This window comes from Delphinapterus leucas, chromosome 9 (assembly GCF_059928025.1).
Source record: "Delphinapterus leucas isolate spDelLeu-1000000601 "Yukka" chromosome 9, BTC_Dleu_Yukka2, whole genome shotgun sequence".
Classification (NCBI taxonomy): Eukaryota; Metazoa; Chordata; class Mammalia; order Artiodactyla; family Monodontidae; genus Delphinapterus; species Delphinapterus leucas.
Genome location: NC_143137.1, coordinates 57,753,638 through 57,775,071, shown reverse-complemented (window position 1 = coordinate 57,775,071; position 21,434 = coordinate 57,753,638). Strand labels below are relative to the sequence as shown.

The 21,434-nt window shown below is 34.4% G+C and overlaps 1 protein-coding gene across 3 annotated transcripts in view; it reads right to left on the bottom strand.

Annotated features, from left to right (window-relative positions):
* The window catches only part of CASD1 (CAS1 domain sialic acid O acetyltransferase 1), a 75,666-nt gene that overhangs the window by 36,996 nt on the left and 17,236 nt on the right, over positions 1-21,434 (bottom strand). For all 3 annotated transcript variants that reach the window (XM_089917644.1, XM_022586176.3, XM_022586168.2), the window contains exons 4-10: positions 14,136-14,180; positions 13,048-13,110; positions 9,224-9,268; positions 8,674-8,797; positions 7,243-7,457; positions 4,992-5,414; positions 3,868-3,957 (exon numbers count right to left, since the gene is read on the bottom strand). In XM_089917644.1, the coding sequence (XP_089773770.1) occupies positions 3,868-3,957; positions 4,992-5,414; positions 7,243-7,457; positions 8,674-8,797; positions 9,224-9,268; positions 13,048-13,110; positions 14,136-14,180 (1,005 nt within the window). The remainder of the gene's footprint in view (positions 1-3,867; positions 3,958-4,991; positions 5,415-7,242; positions 7,458-8,673; positions 8,798-9,223; positions 9,269-13,047; positions 13,111-14,135; positions 14,181-21,434) is intronic.

Here is a 21,434-nt window from a genome sequence, read left to right as displayed (position 1 = left end):
AAAAGAAACGAAATTGAGCTCTTTGTAATGAGGTGGATAGACCTAGAGTGTGTCATACAGAGTGAAGTAAGTCAGAAAGAGAAAGACAAATACCGTATGCTAACACATATATATGGAATTTAAGAAAAAAAAATGTCATGAAGAACCTAGGGGTAAGACAGGAATAAAGACACAGACCTACTGCAGAACGGACTTGAGGATATGGGGAGGGGGAAGGGTGAGCTGTGACAAAGCGAGGGAGAGGCATGGACACATATACACTACCAAACGTAAAACAGATAGCTAGTGGGAAGCAGCCACATAGCACAGGGAGATCAGCTCGGTGCTTTGTGACCGCCTGGAGGGGTGGGATAGGGAGGGTGGGAGGGAGAGAGATGCAAGAGGGAAGAGAGATGGGAACATATGTATATGTATAACTGATTCACTTTGTTATAAAGCAGAAAGTAACACACCACTGTAAAGTAATTATACCCCAATAAAGATGTTAAAAAAATAAAATAAAATGCCTATATGAAAAAAAAGAAGTGAAATTAATTTTAATAAACACATTTTATTTAATTCAATATATCCAAAATATTATCATTCTGACATATACCATGATATTTCATATTTTTTCATACTAAGCTTTTGAACTTTGTATGCATTTACCATAATTAATCATACTTAATCTCATATATATTTCACATTTACAGCACATCTCAATTCCGACTAGCTACATTTCAAGTGCTCAATGGCCACATGTGGCTAGTGGCCACCAAAATGGATAGTCTAACTCTAGAGCCATATGCACACACTTAATCACTTTTACATCTGATAGTTCTATGAATAGTTGAAAACAGATGTCAACCGAGGCTAACCATTCCCAATTACTTGAACCACTCTCCATAACGCATGCTTTCGAGCCCCTTCAAGACTGAGTCTGGGCCTACAATGTTGAGACTTGGTTATATTTAAACAGTAAATACAACCATTTAAATTGAATTTAACACTATCAGAACAATTTGCCAAGTTTCTACCAATGTTGGATTATTACAAATTTCATGTAATACTTCTCCCAAGTTTTTAAGATATTTTTAAACCAACAGAAAAGTTGCAAGAATAGTACAACGAACAACTATTTACCATGCTGAACTATTTAAAAGTATTTGCAGACCATCTGTCTGCAAATTTAGACCATCATCCCTAAATATCTTAGCAAGTATCACCTAAGAAGAAAGAATAGTTTCTTGTATAGTTCTTATATTATCATTATAATACCCATGAAATTAAATATAATAGTATGTACTGTATAATCCATATATGAATTTCCTTGATTGTCCCAGTGATATCCTTTATGATTAAAAAAATTTTTTTTTGATTTAGGAACCTTGAACCAAGAATCACACATTGCATTTAGTTTTCATTCCGCTTTAGTCTCCTTTAATTCGAATTGTTTTCCTTTTTGTCTTTCAGGAGTCAAGTATTACTTACAACAAAATTTTAGTATTAAAAGTGTATTGAGAATCCAATTTCATTAGAATTAATAGGCTGACTGCTGGTTCTCTTCTTTTTCTAGCCCCACATATTTTCCCTTAAGACATTTTACTTAGGTCCCTTCATGGAAGTTACTTACAAACTCTCAAAGGAGAAAAACCCACAATGGAACACAAAATCATCTACTGTATATACCTAACTTGCTGCACTCTCTGTATTTAATTCACAATATTTTATCCATATCTGATATGTTATGTTTAAAAGAATGTTTACACCAACAATTGCAATCTGCCAGACCATCTGGATTATTTTAATAATTCTCTGTAATTTTTGACATAGTTTCTATTTTGCTATAAAAACATGGCACAACTAAAGTCTGACATATTTTACTCAAAATAAAAAAGCATTAAGATTAGGTAATTAAAATAATCATGACCATTAAAAAGTTTTTAGTGAGGGTAATCCCACAAATATCCAAGAATCAAGTCCTCAAATACATTATAACCCATGCTAATAATGCTTTGCCAGTGTAGATACAGGTAATTTTTAACCACAAAATTCTATATAAACGAACAGGGATATGTTAATTAATCATAACTGTTAATCTGTTAATGAAAAGTAATGTCCTTCCAGGATACAGATGTTTTTAAACTGTAACTTAGAATGTATTGGGATATAGTCTAAGATGTATTAGAATGCTAGCTTGAGAAATAATTATAATAGAATGCCAAATTGCTTTCATCCTTTTATGATCCAAATCTTTTCTGGAATCAATGAGTTAAAGAACTGAATGTGTCATTAATTCTTTCTATCTGATTTTTTTTTTTTTTACACAGTACTATTACCCTTTATATGTCAGCAATTAATTATGTCTTAAGTGGCATTCTCTCAAAACCCTCTCCCCACCTCCCTTCAAATTAAACTAATCTTTTTTCATATGTCAAAGATATTTCTATGATTCAATATTCATCTTTTTAGAAAATCTGCTAAATTTATCCTACAAATTCTGAACTGGGCTTATGAACTAATTCTTACTATCTTCATCTCTCCTTGCTTTGGATCTCTTTTATTGTCTTGGTTCTTCCACAGTTACCTGAATTCACTAGGTCCCCTTCAGCTGCAGTGTCACAGGAGTTTTACTATTGTCACAAATATACATATCATAGCCATACAATTTCAGTAAAAATTATACCTCTTCCTCTGCCTTTTGCCCTTCAAACGAGCCATCCATGAAATCACCAGTAATTTTTGAAAATAATAAAGAGACTTAATGAAGAATAATGTTAGTATTTTCTAATTGTTAGAGATATCTGAAAAACCCTAGTATTATTCATCTTCTTAACTGCTGCAATGGAAATTTCAAAATACTCCTTTCTGGGCAACACTCCCCTATTATCTCAACATTGACTCAATGTTAAATGGAATCACTGATTCTATGTTAAGTTACTGTTTACAGATGTGTGCTTTATATAAGCAAACAAAGCAATAAAAACCAGTTCAGTAGTTCCCAAATTATGAAAGAACTTGTTAAACTTTTAAAACATATTTTATAGAAATCAGTTTGTACCTTCCCTATAAAAACTTGTGTGAAAGTGGTTATTAGATACCTAGGTTTACTCTTAAAAGCTTGTTTTAAATGTATGTAGCTGTATGTTACAATTCTGAACACATTTTTTCTACCCCTACCAAATCCAAGATGTCCCCAAATCATGAGAATCCAAAGTCTAAAAGACATAAAAAGACACCTACGGCTAAGGGAAAAATGATTTTGTCCAGGTACAGAGGGCACTAGGTGAGCAAAGGAAGGGTCCTCCATCTCATGGAAGTGGTAATACTTATGAAGTATGGCACATAATACATGGTCAACAACAGCAGACCATGGGTATCTGAGTACTCTGAATACTGGGGCAAGAGAGTTCTAAGTTTTTAAAGTTTAAAAATATAAAAATGGTTGGTCAAACTTCCTAACATACAGTGAAGGATAGAATATAAAATATAATCATCTAATTTGATTTCTTTTAATAGTAACTTGCCTATTCTAAATCCTTTGCAATTAAGTATCATCTAGAAAGTTTCTTGATAACTTTAGTTGTTCAGAAGGACATGAAACAATACCCTTAGATTATTAGCTGTTCCTACTACCTTAAAATTAAGGCAAAGTAAATATAAATTATTGCTTTATCTTTTAAAAAATAATTATTTTGCTTTTAAGACTATACATTCTCAAAGAGTCAGATGGTAGGAGAAAAATGGGAAGACAGAAAAATTGGGTGGGAAATAAGAATGGTCTCCAAATGGTAGAGAATATAAAACACAAAAGAATTGGTGCCCTTAAGGAAACATTAAAGTGACATTATTTCCTATATTTTCAGAACTTAAATTCAAAATACTTACTGTACTTGCTCCAGAGATATGATAAATCAAAATCACAAGTTGCATCCAGCCTTTCCATTCATCTGTTTGTTCTCTATTTAACACTTTAGTCTGTGTAAAAGAATCAAAATTTGCTTTAAAATTCATCATGAAGCTATTATTTGGACAGTATACATTAAATATGTTAACATTTTTCTCATAGGATATAAAGCTAATGCTTCTTTCAAAAGAACGTTGGGGGAAAATCAGTTAAAGATTGTCATTTTATTTCTTGATAAAAGAGATAATAAAACTATTTAAAGTATAATATGAATCTGAAAATGAATATAAAAGAGACTTTAAATATTTAAGTTGATACTTATGGTTTTATATTAAGATTACTTTTAAACTATGACAGATATGTTTGTAAATCTAAAAAAATGGCATTTAATAATTTTCTTTAAGAGAATCTTAGAATTTCAGTTAGAAAAGATCTTACAGTTCTTTTATACTTTATTGTGGAAAAAAAGCTCCTTTATTATACTTTATTTTCTCTAGAATATTCCCACTGGAAATGAAGAACTGATTAATCATCCTCATATGAAAGTTATGTCTTACAATAGAATTTATTAATTCAAATAAATGACTTATAAAGGAGTTATATTAATATTCTGAGCAATTACAGTAATACTAAAATAGGAATTCAGAATATTGTGAACAGTGCCCACATTATTATATAAGTTCTAATTTGTGTGTACATGTCTGACTATATAAACATATAAATATAAAAAGTGTTTATTAGTATAATTATATGTTTTTAACTTATAAATGATAATAGTATCTCATGTTTGAAGACCATTACAAAATTGGGAGCACCTCAACTTTCTCCATCCTCAAGCAGGCAAAATGACACCAAGTCATGATATCTTTTTCACAGGTCATTATTTTCCAACTTTTCAACAATCTTTATGAAACTATGAACTTTCTCCAAACTGTTTCAAAAAAGCAACAGTTGAGTCCACTAAGTGAAGTACAGCTGCAATATTCCTTCATCCTCTTCTATATATGTAAAGATTTGTATATTATGGCATGATATTATTTCATTAATCTACACTTTGTAATGAGATGAAAAGGATAAGATGAACTAAAAAGAAAATGACTCTTACCTCCTTAGTATTTTCATTGTAAAATACTCCCAAAACCAAGATGTAGATAATTGGAATAAAGAAAGTTGAATGTGTATAAAATTTGTTTTCCTTCATAAATAGATTTGCACGGTCACACATATAGAAATAAGCCATGATCAGGCCAAGTTTGCAGAAAGACTGTAAAAGTATTCCTAATGGAGACACAGGCGGATTGATAATATTTTTCTTTTCTTCTCCACTTTCCAAATCAGTACAAGGCTTATTCTTCCGATGAGCGTTATGATGAATTATATAAAAAATTAAATATCCAATAATAGATAAAGTGAAAAAACAAGCAGCTAGCTTCTGTAGGAGAGTAAGAGGAGGCCGAGGTTGACAACAGGAACCATCTACAGGCTTCAAAATCCTATTGCAATACACGTTCATAAGAATCATTGCACTCTGTGAAAAAATCAAGTTATTTCATTATTATCTTGTCAGTAATGTATTTCCCATTAGATTTTCTCCTGTGAATACTACCGTTTCAGCACTGAAACCAAAATGCTTTTGTACTTTTTGCTACCATTTCCCAAACACTGATGTAAATAATGGTATTCCTTCAATCTGTAAATAGCTAGTTCAGGGTTTTTCCAACTTCTTGGGTTATTAACCGTAATGAAAAATTCATTTTATAATGTGACTCAGAACACATATATGGGAAACAATACCTATCCTTACTACTTGGAATGCATCTGACTTTTTTCCATTCTATTCTTTAAAAAAAGAAAAAAAATGCTGATTTCATGGCTGTTAATGGGCTGTGACCTTTGGTTACAAAAATACTGACAGATGTCAAGGACCAAAGAAATTTAATTAGCAGATTTTCAATACAAAAGATACCAAGATACTTAAGATAGAGTCCCAAGAATATAAAATAACAGCCACCAAAAATAATTAATTCTTAGCTAACAGTATTTATAATATGCCCTTCATTTGGTTTACAGTTTATGGACCACTTAGGATTCAACAGTTTTAAGATTTCTAATTTTAAATGAGGTGTAGAATCTTCAACATGGTTTCATTATAATAAAAATATTCTAGGCAAGCTGTTAAGTATTTCTAGTTGAAGGTTCAGTCAAATCTAGTTTATGAAAACTGTATAGTTTAGGTACCCCTAGAACTCTTAAGATGATTATATTATTTAAGCCTAAAACATTCAAAGTACTCAGTTATTTAGAAAATCTCATTCTCTTAGCTCTGAGACTTCAGGAGACTCTGAGCCTGGAACTCTTGCAGATACTAGCCTACAAACTCCATCCCAAGGTTCTTAACCAGTTCCAGGGAGTCCACAAAGCCCTGAAAAAATATGGAGAACCGTGTGTGTGTGTGTGTGTGTATGCAGACATGCATTTTTCTTCAGGAGAGGAATACAACCATTACTTTTAATCAGATACAGGGTTATGTGATCCTCAAAAAGGTTAAGAACAACTGCTTTATAAGAAAACAATAACTCTAAGTAACATCTATTGTACTATGTGTGAAAATTTATAATTATGCAGCTCTCTTTTGTACTTAACCTAAAATCCTTTTCCACCCATCAATCTGGATTTGTTCAGTATCTACTTTGTACATTGAATCATGTTTAGGGTATCAGAACTAGAAGGAAATAATAAAAATCATTCTACATATTAAAAAAATGTGCTCTTCACAGAAGTTTTTTTTTTTTTACGGTACGCGGGCCTCTCACTGTTGTGGCCTCTCCCGTTGCGGAGCACAGGCTCCGGACGCGCAGGCTCAGCGGCCATGGCTCACAGGCCCAGCCGCTCTGCGACATGTGGGATCTTCCCAGAATGGGGCACGAACCCGTGTCCCCTGCATCGGCAGGCGGACTCTCAACCACTGCGCCACCAGGGAAGCCCTTCACAGAAGTTTAATCTTGTAAATTTAAGGTTCAAGGCTAAGAGAATATAAAGCAGTAGTTTTCAAACATGAGTGTGCTGAGAACTTATAAGCTTTATATGAAACAAGGGATATTAAGAGTAACTAGCACTCACTAAATGAAGTCGCATTTCCTCCCTTCCGTAACTTTCTCCCTTAGAGTATACTAAAACTCTCACTTATATATTCAGCTAAGTGATGGAAAGCAAAATTATTTCTAGATCTATGTTTAGATAGAATAACTGCAACTAATTAAGACTGCAATTAAATTAATTATTTGTTACATTATAGTGACATATAGCTATAACCAATTAGATATTACAGTCTGTATGACAGATACAAGAATTCTTACAGTTTCTCTGCTTGATTCAGGAAGATGTAAGCCATCCAAAGACTCCATGATGGTTTCTTGAGCAATTAATTTGGAAACACTGAACATCTTAACATTCGATTTAGAATTTCTGATGCTGCTATTCAAAATACTGATTGCAGCTTCATTGTAGGCATCTATCTTCTCATTAGTGATCATTTTCCTATTTTCACTTAATAGATCTTCATAAACAGGATCTGCACATGAAACATATTTTTTAAAATACCCTTAAAAATCCCTACTGGTAGAAATTTTAATCATTCAAGTTAGTTAACTGCATTTCATATTTTGTTGTTAAAGTTCAGAGAATTCCAAGCACTTAATAATTCATTTTAAAATAAAGTTGGCCAAGGTTTGCAATAGATTTCCTATCTTGTATTCAATTTTTGAATCAATCCATAACCCTCTTAAAGTTAAAGAACTTTTATACCTTTTCTCTCTTAGGTACATAGCTTTCAGGAAACATTTTTATGTTCTAGCATGTCTTAAGAGTTTAAAAATTTTGGATGCTGGGTTATAGCAGGTAACTGGAGTTTAAAACTGGATTATGGAAGATGGCCTAATTAAGAATAGCAGCCAATCTTTTTTTCCTCCTGTTGCTGATTCATTTTGCAAACTTTGTTCACACAATTAGGAGGTAATATTATTAAGGATCGAGGTCTTTTATCACTTACCATAAATCATTTAAATTTAACTTTTTCCTCACTTTAGTAATAGAAAGGTTAACAATGAGTCTGTAAATGAAATAGGGATTTTGGAAGAGATTATCACCACCGTGTTGTTTCTCTCAGCTTGACATTAAACTTGGAAACAATCATAAGAGTTTCTGACAAACAACTTGAATTGCTAAAATACCCAAGGCATTTCATATTGTGCTAGGCATTAAATAATGGACATTCAATAAACTCCTGAAATGACGTGATCTAATGTCAACTTTCTCTTAAAGAATTTCATTACCAAGTATAAACTAGCTGGTTTGAATTTAAATATATTGTCGATTCCAAAGAATATTTACTTCCAATGAACCTAATATTATGAACCAGACAATTTTTTCTCTAATTCCCAATCACAGTAAGTATACTTGGTAAGAAATTAAAAAGTCAGAGGCAAACATCTTATTTGCCTTTAGGACTTATTCTCTTTGTTATACTCTGCAGCTGTTCTACCTGCTAAGGTTCCTTGGAAAATCTCTTTATTTATTATTAAGTTTTTTTTTACTTATTATATTTATTAGTCTGTCTATTCCTTAAGTTCAAAACAGGAAAGCAAATAGCTCAAATTTATTCTAATTTTTCAAATCTTATTTCAAAATTTATTCTCATAAAGTAGTAATTCTGCTTCTTGAAATAGAAAATAGAAACCTACACCTCAAAATATATACAAAATGTCATTTTTTCATTACTTATCCCTTACCTTGTAAGACCCAATACACATCACTAGTCTTTGCCAATTTTTCTAAAAGTGGTGCTATGGAGGTAATGTTCATTTTATATTGGGAAAGTGCTTCGTTGCTGCCATTGTGAATTTTAATAGACCACTAAGAGGAAGTAAAAATTAAACATTAATTATTTGTCACAGAAAAATTAAAGTATATCATTTCCTCTGTTGTAACAAAGGTTATTTTAAGATAATTCCCATTCTTATTCAATATTAGAATAAAGTATGGTCAAATTATTTCATGAAATATATGAAGGCAGTTATAAAAAGCTGATATAAAATTAGACTTTCAATGTATAACGTTCAAGAAGAATGTAATTTTAGATATAAAATAATATTGACATTTACCATCAAATTTCCTAAGTTCATTCAGATCTTTTAAAAAAATTATCCATCTAATTAATAGAAATAGGAATTAAAATATAAGTATAATCAAGAATTCTATATAACATAAGTTAATTTTTTCTTAGCATGTTCTTAAGTATGAAACAAAAATCATTATGTAAGAATACAGATAATAACTTACTGTGGCAGCTCCTGCTACAACCACATGGGGCTTTGCAACAGAATCCTGAAGAAAGAAAAATCTTTATAATAGTGTTATATTCAGTTCAGGAAATTAACGCAAGTAATATCCCTTAATTTTTTCCCTTAAATTTAAGTTCTTCTTCCATTTAAATGCATTTTAATTTTCTAGGGTTCCTTATCAGATTCTTGTTACAACAAGATGGACACCCCATGCCTAAAACCTTACATGGTTATATGACTATACAGGATGGCATGAGGCTTGTATGGCTAATTCTTTGGTGTTCTTTAAAACAAAAACAAAGACAAAAAAACACTACTGAAATCTAACACAGTCTGAATTCTGAGTAAACTGTGTAAAGCTCTAGTATATTATGTCATCCAATTAAAAAGTATTCTTGGAAGCCTAAAGGGTATACAGTTTAAGTGTTAAATAAAATGCAGTGCTCTAAAGAAACATGATCTTTTGGGAAAGCCAATCTAGTATGTATTTAACAGTAAACTGATAATTATTATAGACCATAATGTGGAAAAAAATGAGAAATTTGGTAGAGATCCTCGCCTAGTACAAATTATACTATTAATAATACTATCAGTTACATAGTACTTAGTAATTTACTAAGTATTTCTCTTAAATTAGCTCATTTTAATATAGATTCTTGCCACTTGTTAGATAGGCAGGAAGATATTATACATATCTTATAAAAAAAAAGGCGATAGACTCAGAAAGGTTTATAGCTATTGCTGAGGACTGGCAGGAACAAAGCCAGAACTTAAGTCTTCCAACTACTGGGTTCAATGCATCTTCCACAACATAGAAGATCTGATAATACAATCACACAATCAAACAATGCACAATTGTTTCTTGTGCACAAGAAACAATTAAAAACAAGAAATCAGAAAAAGTCCAACCCATATATAAAAATAGAAATGACAGTTACTGTCTCATTATGAAGGTAAAACATGCTCAGTGGAGAAAACTATGAAAGCAGAGAAAATAACAAAATTAATCTATTTCTCGTCAGAGATATTCCAGTTTCCAGTCTAGCATGCTCCATTTTACATTGCTACTTTAGTGAAACTTTCCTCATCTGTAGGTGGCTCCCTTTCTCACTCTTCACAGTGGTTATCCCAAATCATTTTTTCCTTACACAGGTCCCTCCTGTCCTCCTCACTTTTGGCATAAAGCCTAATTCTCAAACTTCACAGAGAAAACAGAATTCATCTGGCTTGTGTGCTCTTGCCTTCCTTCCTCCATTCTTACAACTTTGTCCATATGCTCACCCAGTCTACCTTCCTCTGACAGGAGAGTAAACAAAATATGTTCCTATTCTGCTTAATGGCTAACCCATTGCTCTGCATTTATATCTCCTCCCTTTTTACTTCTGGAGCTATATCCATAAGTTATCTCCTCAGACTCCTGAATTATCCATTTCATCCTTCTCTACTTTCTTCCTTCAATCCACAAAATGTTAAATCATCTTTATCCGCAAAAAATGCTCCTTCAATCTCGTCTCACTCTCAAATTCTTGCCGTTCACACTCTTGACCAACAGATTACTTGGAAGAGCATTCCGCTTTCACTATGCTAATTTCTATATCTCTCATTTATGCCTCAACTTACCATGTTTTGATTTTGAATTAACCATCCATTAAAACTGCCCTCAGAGCCCATTAATGAACTCTGAATTGCCAAGTCCTGTAGTTTCATTCTACCCTATATAGTTCCTAAAGTGACACTATCCACTTTTTAAAACTCTTTCCTTCTCTGTGTGTGATATTAGTTATTCTTCTTCTGCTTTTCCTCTTACCCCTTTTACTACCTCCTCTAATAATCTTTTTATAGTTCCATTTCTACACTCTCTTCTTTAATCTATACTTGCTGCCTATTCAATTATTTCTATTCAAGTCACCTCAAATATCAACTCACTCCACACCAAGACTCCCCAAATCCATCTAAGTAGCTCAGACTTAATGACTACTGTTCACCTGCAGAATTAAATCTAAATTGCTGGTTTCCTTAATTACCTATATCTGCCACTCACCTAGCTCTTTGAGGAGAGGAACTCTGTTATGTTAACCAGGGTATCAACGGTGTTTAGCCTGGTGCCTAAAATATGGCAGCTGATTTATAAATATCTGTTGGATAACAGTAGAGTTGTTTAAATTCAACTTTGCTTTTATGCCTATAAGTCTATTTCAGTTCATAAGTATATCTTTCTAATCCACTGTTCTTCTAGAAATATTATCTCCTCTGTAAAGCTTTCTTAGATCTTCACTACTCTAAACCACCCTCATCCTAAGTGCCTCTATCCATGGTGCTTTCATAGTTCTTTGTGCTCAGTTCTATTGTTACCCTTCATATTATCATACCTTTATTCATAAGAAAGTCACTATCTACTAGATTGCACATTCCTCAAGGCCTGAGACTGGGGCTAATTCCCAGTCACATTCCTAATACTTAGAACAAAGCTAGTAATAGTACATACATAATAAAAATATACAACTTTGTATTCTCAGGATCTAGCAGCTTATTATGGAAATATTAAAAAATAAATATATAAATACATGCATACATACATACATACTCTTTGATTGAAACCAATGAACTAATCAATCTCAGGTAACTACATGGCCATCTATCCAAATAAGTTGAATCTTTCCTCTCCCCCAAAAATCATAAGGAGTTTTACAACAGAATCTAAAGCTCCAAAAACTAGTGTTAGTAAATTATAAGAACAGAAGATCTGAATATGCAATATATCTCCAGGTTAGTAAATAACAAAGGCTTTTTGTGATCTTGCCTGACTTATAAATTATATTACACTGATGTTTGTTTAACTGTGAATTTCTACTACTTTAATGGATATACTTTCAGGTCCAGCACAAAGGTAAAACACATGTTTAAATCATCTGAAATATACTCATAACATTATACTTCTGGACATTTAAAAACACATCAATAAAAACAAAATTATGTGAGATCCCAATTTTCCAGAAAGTTGAATTCTAGAAGTTGTCTGCATGTTTGTTTTTTGAAAACTTAAACATTTTCTTAAAGAAACAAAGTTAAAAATGTTGACTAGGTTCTCACTGGATCCTACCAAAGTCTATTTGGTTGCCATACTAAACACTTATTGGGAAAAGAAGCAAAGAAAAATATCATTGCAACACAAGTAATTAAGCAAAACAAGGTCAACAAAATTGAATATTGTTTTATCCATCCCAAATGCAAATACCTCTGGAAAAGAATACAGGTTTAAATAAAGGACTGATAAGGAGCTATACGGAGAGACTGTGGAAGTTCTAAAGTGGATTTGTGAGAAGTTAGGGGTTTTCTGAGGTTAACAGCATATTTGCCTTATATCTAATTTAACTCCAAACATTACGAGCCAAAACAAATTAGGCTCGACTTTTAGGTCACAAATATAATGATAAAAGGGAAGAAAACAGGATATTAAAAAAAAAAAGTTTCCTGAAGTTATCAGGACATGAGTTTGCAGAACAAAGTGGACAAATGCTCAAGAGAATGTATATAGTGCTAGAAAGATGATCTGAGTTTGAATTAACTGAGCTACAACAGTAACAGAAAGTTTTAAATCAGTAAAGTGTGGTATAAGCATAATCACCATAGGATTAGAATGGTGATAACAGAGGCATTGGATCAAAACTTTGTTCTCTCAGTAAAGTGATAATCAACCCAGCATGGTCGAAATCAAAAAGGCTGGTATAAAGTACAGGAGAGTGGGACAGGTGAGTATGCGAGAATGAGTTTTCAAAATGTGATTGCTCAAAACCAGCAAGGCCTATATTTTCAAATACAGACCTCAGTCCACACTTTGATACACTGTTTCATAGAACCATTAACCTCTGGATGCCACAGAAAATCCTAAAAGAGAAATGTAAGAAAAGAAGTCAAAGAAAATATTGTATGCACCATTCAAAATAAACTTTAACATATCTCTTATAGAGTACTTAAAAGTAAAACACTACCTTATCTACAATATCTTCATCTCTCATCCCATTTTGGTAAGAGTCTCACAATAGTTCTCCTTATGTCCACTTTTGCTTTTCTCTAAAATATTCCCCACATTTTAGTCAGAGTAATGTTTTAAAATTTTAAATCTGATCTTGCCACACCCTTGCTTAAGTATTCAAGGACTTTCAATCAGATGCCCTGAGAATAAATTCCAAAGTCCTTAAAATTCCTAAGAAGTTGCAGGATCTGGCCTCTGCCTAGACATTCTGTCTTTTCTCCTGCCATTTTCCCCCTTGCTAAGTGTCCTTTTGGTTCTCATTCAGCTCCTGCAATGCTCTATGTGCTCCTTTTTCTCCAGGGCTTTGTTCCTGTTCCTTCTGCCTATAATGCTCATAAATTCTCCCCCTAAGCCTAACTAGCTTGAGGCCTCAGTTAAAACATTATTTCCTCAAGGAGAAAAACTACTTTTAATAATTCCTTGTTCTATACATTTCTAATGCCCCACTTTTTCCTTTTTGCTATCCTTATCCCATGTTTAATTGCACGTAGAAAACTATAATGACTCATACACTCCATTAGATCTAGGACATTGTTGTCTTGATCCCCATCTGTATTCTCAGTATCTAGAAGTCACCTGTGACTGGGAATTCAAGAAATTAATATATGTTCTTTTATGAACTTTGATCCTAAATACATACTGGTTTCAAATTAACGTACAAGATTATTTTTTCCTGGATAAAAATCTGAGAGACCAAATTTTCTATGTTATTACACAAAATAGTGTACACATTTATGAAATTATCTTAATCTACTTATCTACTCCCAATACACTGAAACACATTTAGCATGTTCAAAGCATTAGCTGATCTGCAAATAAATTAACCAATGAATAGTTTCAACATTATAACATTTAGCTTACTGTTATATGAACTTACCACTTTAACTGATGCAGTCTTGTCTTCAAAAGGAATGTTTTCATGCTGCCATAAAAAAGGGGGAGAGTCAACAGAGCAATATTAATGTGTAGATTAACTGTATGTAAATAATTCCTCCTTTAGCTGCTTTTGTTGACTCATTTATACACCATATCCCAATTAACTGCATTCAACCTGAAGGGGAAAAGACCTGCATAGACTGCCAAAAAATAAGTGATATTAAACTGTTTATATGTGATCTTCAACATCTAAGATGTAAAGATAAAACTCCAACTATGAATAAGCAGGTATGTGAACATGCCTATGTAAATTATCTTTTTGCCAAGCTTCCCATGATTCAAATTTAATCCTAGTATTATTATCTATGGTAGAGACCGACTGCTGCCAATGTAATATGGCTAGATGTAATATGGGTCATTTCCAGGCTGAAGTTTGCAGGGCAATTCTAGTCTCTGCCTTAACCTGATACAGAGACTGATGAGGTTGAATGTCCCAAATGGTACAACTAGAAAATAGTAAAAATTCCAATAGCAAAAATCGCTGAATGACTGCATGGAGCAAAGCCCCTTGCCAAACCACCTAGGACAAGCAGTGCTAAGTATTAAGACTGTAGCATGGTTTGCTGCTGCAGCAACATCTAGTCTATTCTCACCAATATACTAGTACAGGCCCTGTCTAAACAGGAATGGACATATATGACTCTAGTTTATTGTAGATTTCACTTAGAAGACAGTAAATAGTCCAGTTGTAGAAAAAAATTAAAATCCAGAGACTACAACTTCTTGTAACTAAGTGTTCCATAAAAAGAATAAAAATCCTTTCATAGTTAAATATCCAGGATGGAACAGGGGTGGTTAATAAGAAGCTAATTCTCTTCCTAAAACCAAGGTTGAAATGTTTTCATTAATTTAACCAGTTATTTGCTTTTATAATGAAATAAAGTTTGCTTTTATCAACAAGCTAAATTTTAAAATTCTTATTAGTTCTGCTTAAGCATCTTTTCCCAAAATGACTTTTTAAAAAAAAAAATTTTATTGGAGTATAGTTGATTTACAATGTTGTGTTAGTTTCAGGTGTACAGCAGTGAATCAGTTATACATATATCCATTCTTTTCCCACGTGGGTCATTACAGAGTACTGAGTAGAGTTCCCTGTGCTATACAGCAGGTCGTTATTAGTTATCTATTTTATATATAGTAGTGTGTATATGTCAATCCCAATCTCCCAATTTATCCCTCCCCACCCTATCCCCTGGTAACCATAAGTTTGTTTTCTATATCCGTGACTCTACTTCTGTTTTGTAAATAAGTTCATTTGTACCGTTTTTCCCCAAAAGGACTCTTGAGGCCATTAATTCAACAGAACTTTAAGGTATGATATATGAAAAGAGCTTTCTTGGTCAAATAAGTCTGGGAAATACTGGGACAGAGAAAAATCATATAGGTGTTCTCCTCCTACTCCATTCTAACCTTTAACAAATTCTTAGAGAAATAGTGTGTCATGAAATTTCTTTTTCCTTTTTGCATAGCACAGTTAATTCAATCAATTCAATCTTTGTTTCCTTTATTATTTTGATATAACATTTGCTATATACAAAATAATATATCACATATATGTAAGTCACAAGGCACAGTAAAAATAAATAAGCACTTGTGAATCCATGGCACAAATCAGAATGCTACCAACACATGGAATGACCTATATGGCCCTCTCCCTCTCGAATTCCGTGCTTTGCCCAAAGAGAACAACCATCTTGAATTTTATTTTGCTTTCTTTTTTATTATACAGTTTTGTCACATGTATACGCATCTTCAAATGATATACTGTTCCGTTGTGTTGGCTTTCACTTCAACTTTTAATTTTGAAAAATTTCAGACTTCTTATAGCAAAGTTAATACCCTTTACCAATAGTTAATATTTTCTACATTAGCTTCACGTGTCTCTACGCACCACATGTATTGGGTGGGCCAAAAGGTTAGTTCAGTTTTTTCCGCTAGGTGGCTCTAGCAGCACTTAGTTGTCTTTAACTTCATTCGAAACAATTGTTAGATTCTATGTGACAGCTATCATATCAGCGTGCATTTAAAAAAAGATATCTAAATTGGTGAATTTTTCTGTAGCCATTTTTTTTTTTTTTTTTTGCGGTACTCGGGCCTCTCACTGTTGTGGCCACTCCCATTGCGGAGCACAGGCTCTGGACGCACAGGCTCAGCGGCCATGGCTCAAGGGCCCAGCCGCTCGGCGGCATGTGGGATCTTCCTGGCCCGGGGCACGAACCCGTGTCCCCTGCATCAGCAGGAGGACTCTCAACCACTGCGCCACCAGGGAAGCCCCTTGTGTAGCCATTTTAACACTGAAGATGAAGAAAAAAAGCGACGTTTTTGGCATATTATGCTTCATTATTTCAAAAAGTGAAATGCAAAAAAAGATTTGTGCAGCGTATGGAGAAGGTGTTGTGACTGATCAAACATGTTAAAAGTGGTTTGTGAAGTTTCATGCTGGAGATTTCTTGCTGGACGATGCTCCATGGTCAGGTAGACGAGTTGAAGTTGATAGCAATCAAATCAAAACAGTAATTGAGAACAATCAGTGTTATACCACACAGGAGATAGCTGACATACTCAAAATATCCAAATCAAGCTTTGGAAATCATTTGCACCAGCCTGGTTATATGAATCACTTTGATGTTTAGGTTCCACGTAAGTTAAGAGAAAAAGACCTTCTTTACCATATCTCCGCATGCAATTCTCTACTGAAATGTAATGAAAATGTTCTGTTTTTAAAACAAATTGTGACGGGCGATGAAAAGTGGATACGGTACAAAATGTGGAATGGAAGAGATCGTGCAGCAAGCGAAATGAACCACCACCAACCACACCAAAGGCCGGTCTTCATCCAAAGAAGGGGATATTGTGTATATGGTGGGATTGGAAGGGAGTTCTCTATGATGAGCTCCTTCGGGAAAACCAAATGATTAATTCCAACAAGTACTGCTGCCAATTAGACCAACTAAAAGTGGCACTTGACGAAAAGTGTCCAGAATTAGTCAACAGAAAAATGCATAATCTTCCATCAGGATAACACAAGATCACGTTTCTTTGATGACCTGGCAAAAACTGTTACAGCTTGGCTAGGAAGTTCTGATTCATCTGCCGTATTCACCAGACATTGCACCTTTGGATTTCCATTTATTTAGGTCTTTACAAATTCTCTTAATGGAAAAAAATTCAATTCCCGAGAAGCCTGTAAAAGGCACCTGGAACAGTTCTTTGCTCAAAAAGATAAAAAGTTTTGGGAAGATGGAATTATGAAGTTGCCTGAAAAATCGCAGAAGGTAGTGGAACAAAAGAGTGAACACACTGTTCAATAACATTCTTGGTGAAAATGAAAAATGTGTCTTTTATTTTTACTTAAAAAACCAAAGGCAGTTTTTGGCCCACTCTATACATAGTTTTTCTCCTTTGCTGAACCATATGAAAGTAAACTGCAGACATAATAACAATTTCACCCTTAAATACACATCTCCAAAGAATATGTACATTCTCTTACATAACTGCAATACTACAGTCCCACCTAAGAATTTGACATTGATATTATCTAATTTAATATACAGTGCATGTTCAACTTTCCCTAATTGCCCAATAATGTCTTCTCTATAGTTCTTATATTTTAATCTAGAATTCAATTAAAACCAGGTATTGTGTACCCGATTGGAAACAAGATGGTGGAGAAAAGGGACCTTGATCCCACCTCCTCTCACAAGAACATCAAAATCACAACTAACTGCTGAACAACCATGGATTAAAAAAAGACTGGAACCTACCAAAAAAGATATTCTACACCCAAAAACATAAAGAAGAAACCCAACAAGACAGTAGGAGAGGCACAGTCATGATATAATCAGATTCCATATCCTGGGTGGGTGACCCACAAGGAGAATAATTATATCACAGAAGTTCTCCCACAGGAATGAGAGTTCTGAGCTCCATGTCAGGCCCCCAGCCTGGGGGTCCAGCATCGAGAGGAGGAACCCCCAGAGCATTTAGCTTTGAAGGCCAGCGGGGCTTGACTGCAGTAGCTCCACAGGAATGGGGGAAACAGGGCACACACAAGGTCTTGTGAGGGCATACTTAGAGGGCACACATAAGGTCTTGTGAGCACCAGGACCCAGGGCAAAAACAGTGACTTCATAAGAGACTGGACTGGACCTACCTGCTGGTCTTGGAGGGTCTCCTGGGAGGCTTGGGCATCTGTAGCTCTCTCTGGGGTCATAAAAGCTGGTGGTATAATATTGGGGAGTGTTCCTCTACTTGAACTCTTGCTGGAGACAGACATCTTTCTTGGGTAATTAGCATCAAGACCAGGTCCCACCTAACAGCCTGTAGGCTCCAAGACTGGAACACCTTAGGCCAAACAATCAACAGGCTGGGAACACAGCCCCACTCATCAGCAGACAGGCTGCCTAAAGACTTCCTAAGCCCATAGCCACCTCTAGACATGCCCCTTGACATAGCCTGCCCACCAGAGGGCCAAGACCCAGCTCCATTTACCAGTGGGCAAGCACCAGCCTCTCCCACCAGAAGTCTGCACAAACATCTAGACCAGATTAACCCACCATAAGGCAGACACCAGAAGCAAGAAAACTACGATCTGGCAGCCTGTGGAACCAAGTCTGCAAACGCAGGTCAGAACCTACCCTGAGACCAGCTGGTCACTGGACCTTGGGTAATGAGAGGGAAAGAGTACTGCTGGGACACATAGGACATCCCCTATAGGGGGCCACTTCTCCAAGGTCGAGAAACATAACTAAACTTCCCCACACATAAAAATACAAATAGAAATTTAGACAAAACGTGATGGCAGAGGAATATGTTCCAGATGAAAGAAAAAGAAAAAAACCCAGAAGAACTAAGTGATGCAAAGATAGGCAATCTACCTGAGAAAGAGTTAAGAGTAATGATTGTAAAGATCATCCAAGAAATCAGAAAAAGCATGGATATACAGAGCAAGAAGGTACAAGAAGTTTATAGCAAAGAGGCAGAAAAATATAAAGAGCAACCAAACAGAGATGAAGAATACAGTAATTGAAATGAAAAATACACTAGAAAGAATCAACAGCAGAATAAATGAGGCAGAAGAATGGATAATTAGGTAAGTGAGCTGGAAACAGAGTGCTGGAAATCACTGCTGTGGAAAAGAAAAAAGAATGAAAAAAAAAAAAACAAGGACAATTTAAGAGACCTCTGGGACAATGTCAAATGCACCAACATTCACATGATAGGGGTCCCAGAAGGAGAAGAGAGAGAAAGGTCCTGAGAAAATATTTGAAGAGATAACAGCTGAAAATTTCCCTTAACATGGGAAAGGAAACAGTCACCCAAGTCCAGGAAGCACAGAGAGTCCCATATAAGATTAACCCAAGGAGGAACATGCCCAGAAACACAGTAATCAAACTGACAGAAATTAAAAACAAAGAGAAAATATTAAAAGCAACAAGGGAAAAACAACAAATAACATACAAGGGAATCCCCATAAGACTATCGGCTGATTTTTCAGCAGAAACTGTACAGGCCAGAAGGGAATGGCATGATATATTTAAAGTGATGAAAGGGAAACACCTGCAATGAAGAACACTCTACCCAGCAAAGCTCTCATTCAGATTTGATGGAGAAATCAAAAACTTTACAGACAAGCAAAAACTAAAAGAATTCAGCACCACCCAACCAGCTTTACAACAAATGCTAAAGGAATTTCTTTAGATGGAAAGAAAAGGCAACAATTAGAATAAAATTATGAAATGGGAAAACTCACCAGTTAAGGCAAACATAGAGTAAAGGTAGCAAAACACCCACATACAAATATAACACCAAAACCAGTAACTGTGAGAGAAGGAAAGTACAAATACAGGATATTTGAAATGCATTTGAAATTAAGATATCAGCAACTTAAAACAATCATGTATATATATAGACTGCTATCAAAACCTCATGATAACCACAAACCAAAAAACTGTAATAGATACACATACAAAAAAGAAAAAGGAATCCAAGCACAACACTAAGGATAGTCATCAAATCAGAAAAGGAGAGAACAAAAGAGGGAAGGAAGAAAATAGACCTATAAACACAAATCCAAAACAATGGCAATAAGAACATACATATCGATAATTACCTTAAATGTAAACGGAGTAACTGCTCCAACCAAAAGACGCAGACTGGTTGAATGGATACAAAAAATAAGACCCGTATATAGGCTGTCTGAAAGAGACCCACTTCAGATGTAGAGACACACACAGAAGGAAAGCGAGGGGATGGAAAAAGGTATTCCAAACAAATGGAAATTAAAAGAAAGCTGGAGTAGCAATACTCATATCAAAGAAAATAGACTTTAAAATAAAGAATGTTACAAGAGACAAAGAAGGACACTACAGAATGATCAAGGGATCAATCCAGGAAGAAAAGATAATAATTGTAAATATATATGCACCCAACACAGGAGCACCTCAATATACAAGGCAAATGCTGACATAAAGGGAGAAATTGACAGTAACACAGTAATGGGGGGACTTTTAACACCCCACGTATGTCAATGGAAAAATCATCCAGACAGAAAATTAATAAGGAAACACAGGCCTTAAATGACACACAGACCATTGGATTTAATTGATATTTATAGAGCATCCCATCTGAAAGCAGAAGAATGCACATTCATTTCAAGCGAACATGGAACATTCTCCAGGAGAGGTCACATACTGGGCCACAAATCAAGCCTGGGTAAATGTAAGAAAACTGAAATCATAACAAGCATCTTTTCCAACCACAATGCTATGAGATTAGAAATCAACTAACAAGAAAAAAGGTATAAAAAACACAAACACATGGAGGCTAAACAATATGCTACGAAACAACCAATGGATCACTGAAGAAAACAAAGCGGAAATCAAAAAATACCTAGAGACAAATGAAAATGAAACCACGACGATCCAAAACCTATGGGATGCAGCAAATGCAGTTCTAAGAGGGAAGTTTACAGCAATACAAGCTTACCTCAGGAAACAAGAAAGATCTCAAATGAACAACCTAACCTTATACCTAAAGCAACTAGAGAAAGAAGAATAAACAAAACACAAAGTTAGCAGAAGGAAAGAAATCATAAAGATCAGATCAGAAATAAATGAAATAGAGATGAAAACAATAGAAAAGATCAATGAAACTAAAAGCTGGTTCTTTGAAAAGATAAACAAAATTGATAAATCTTTAGTCAGGCTCATCAAGAAAAAAAGGGAGAGGGCTCAACTCG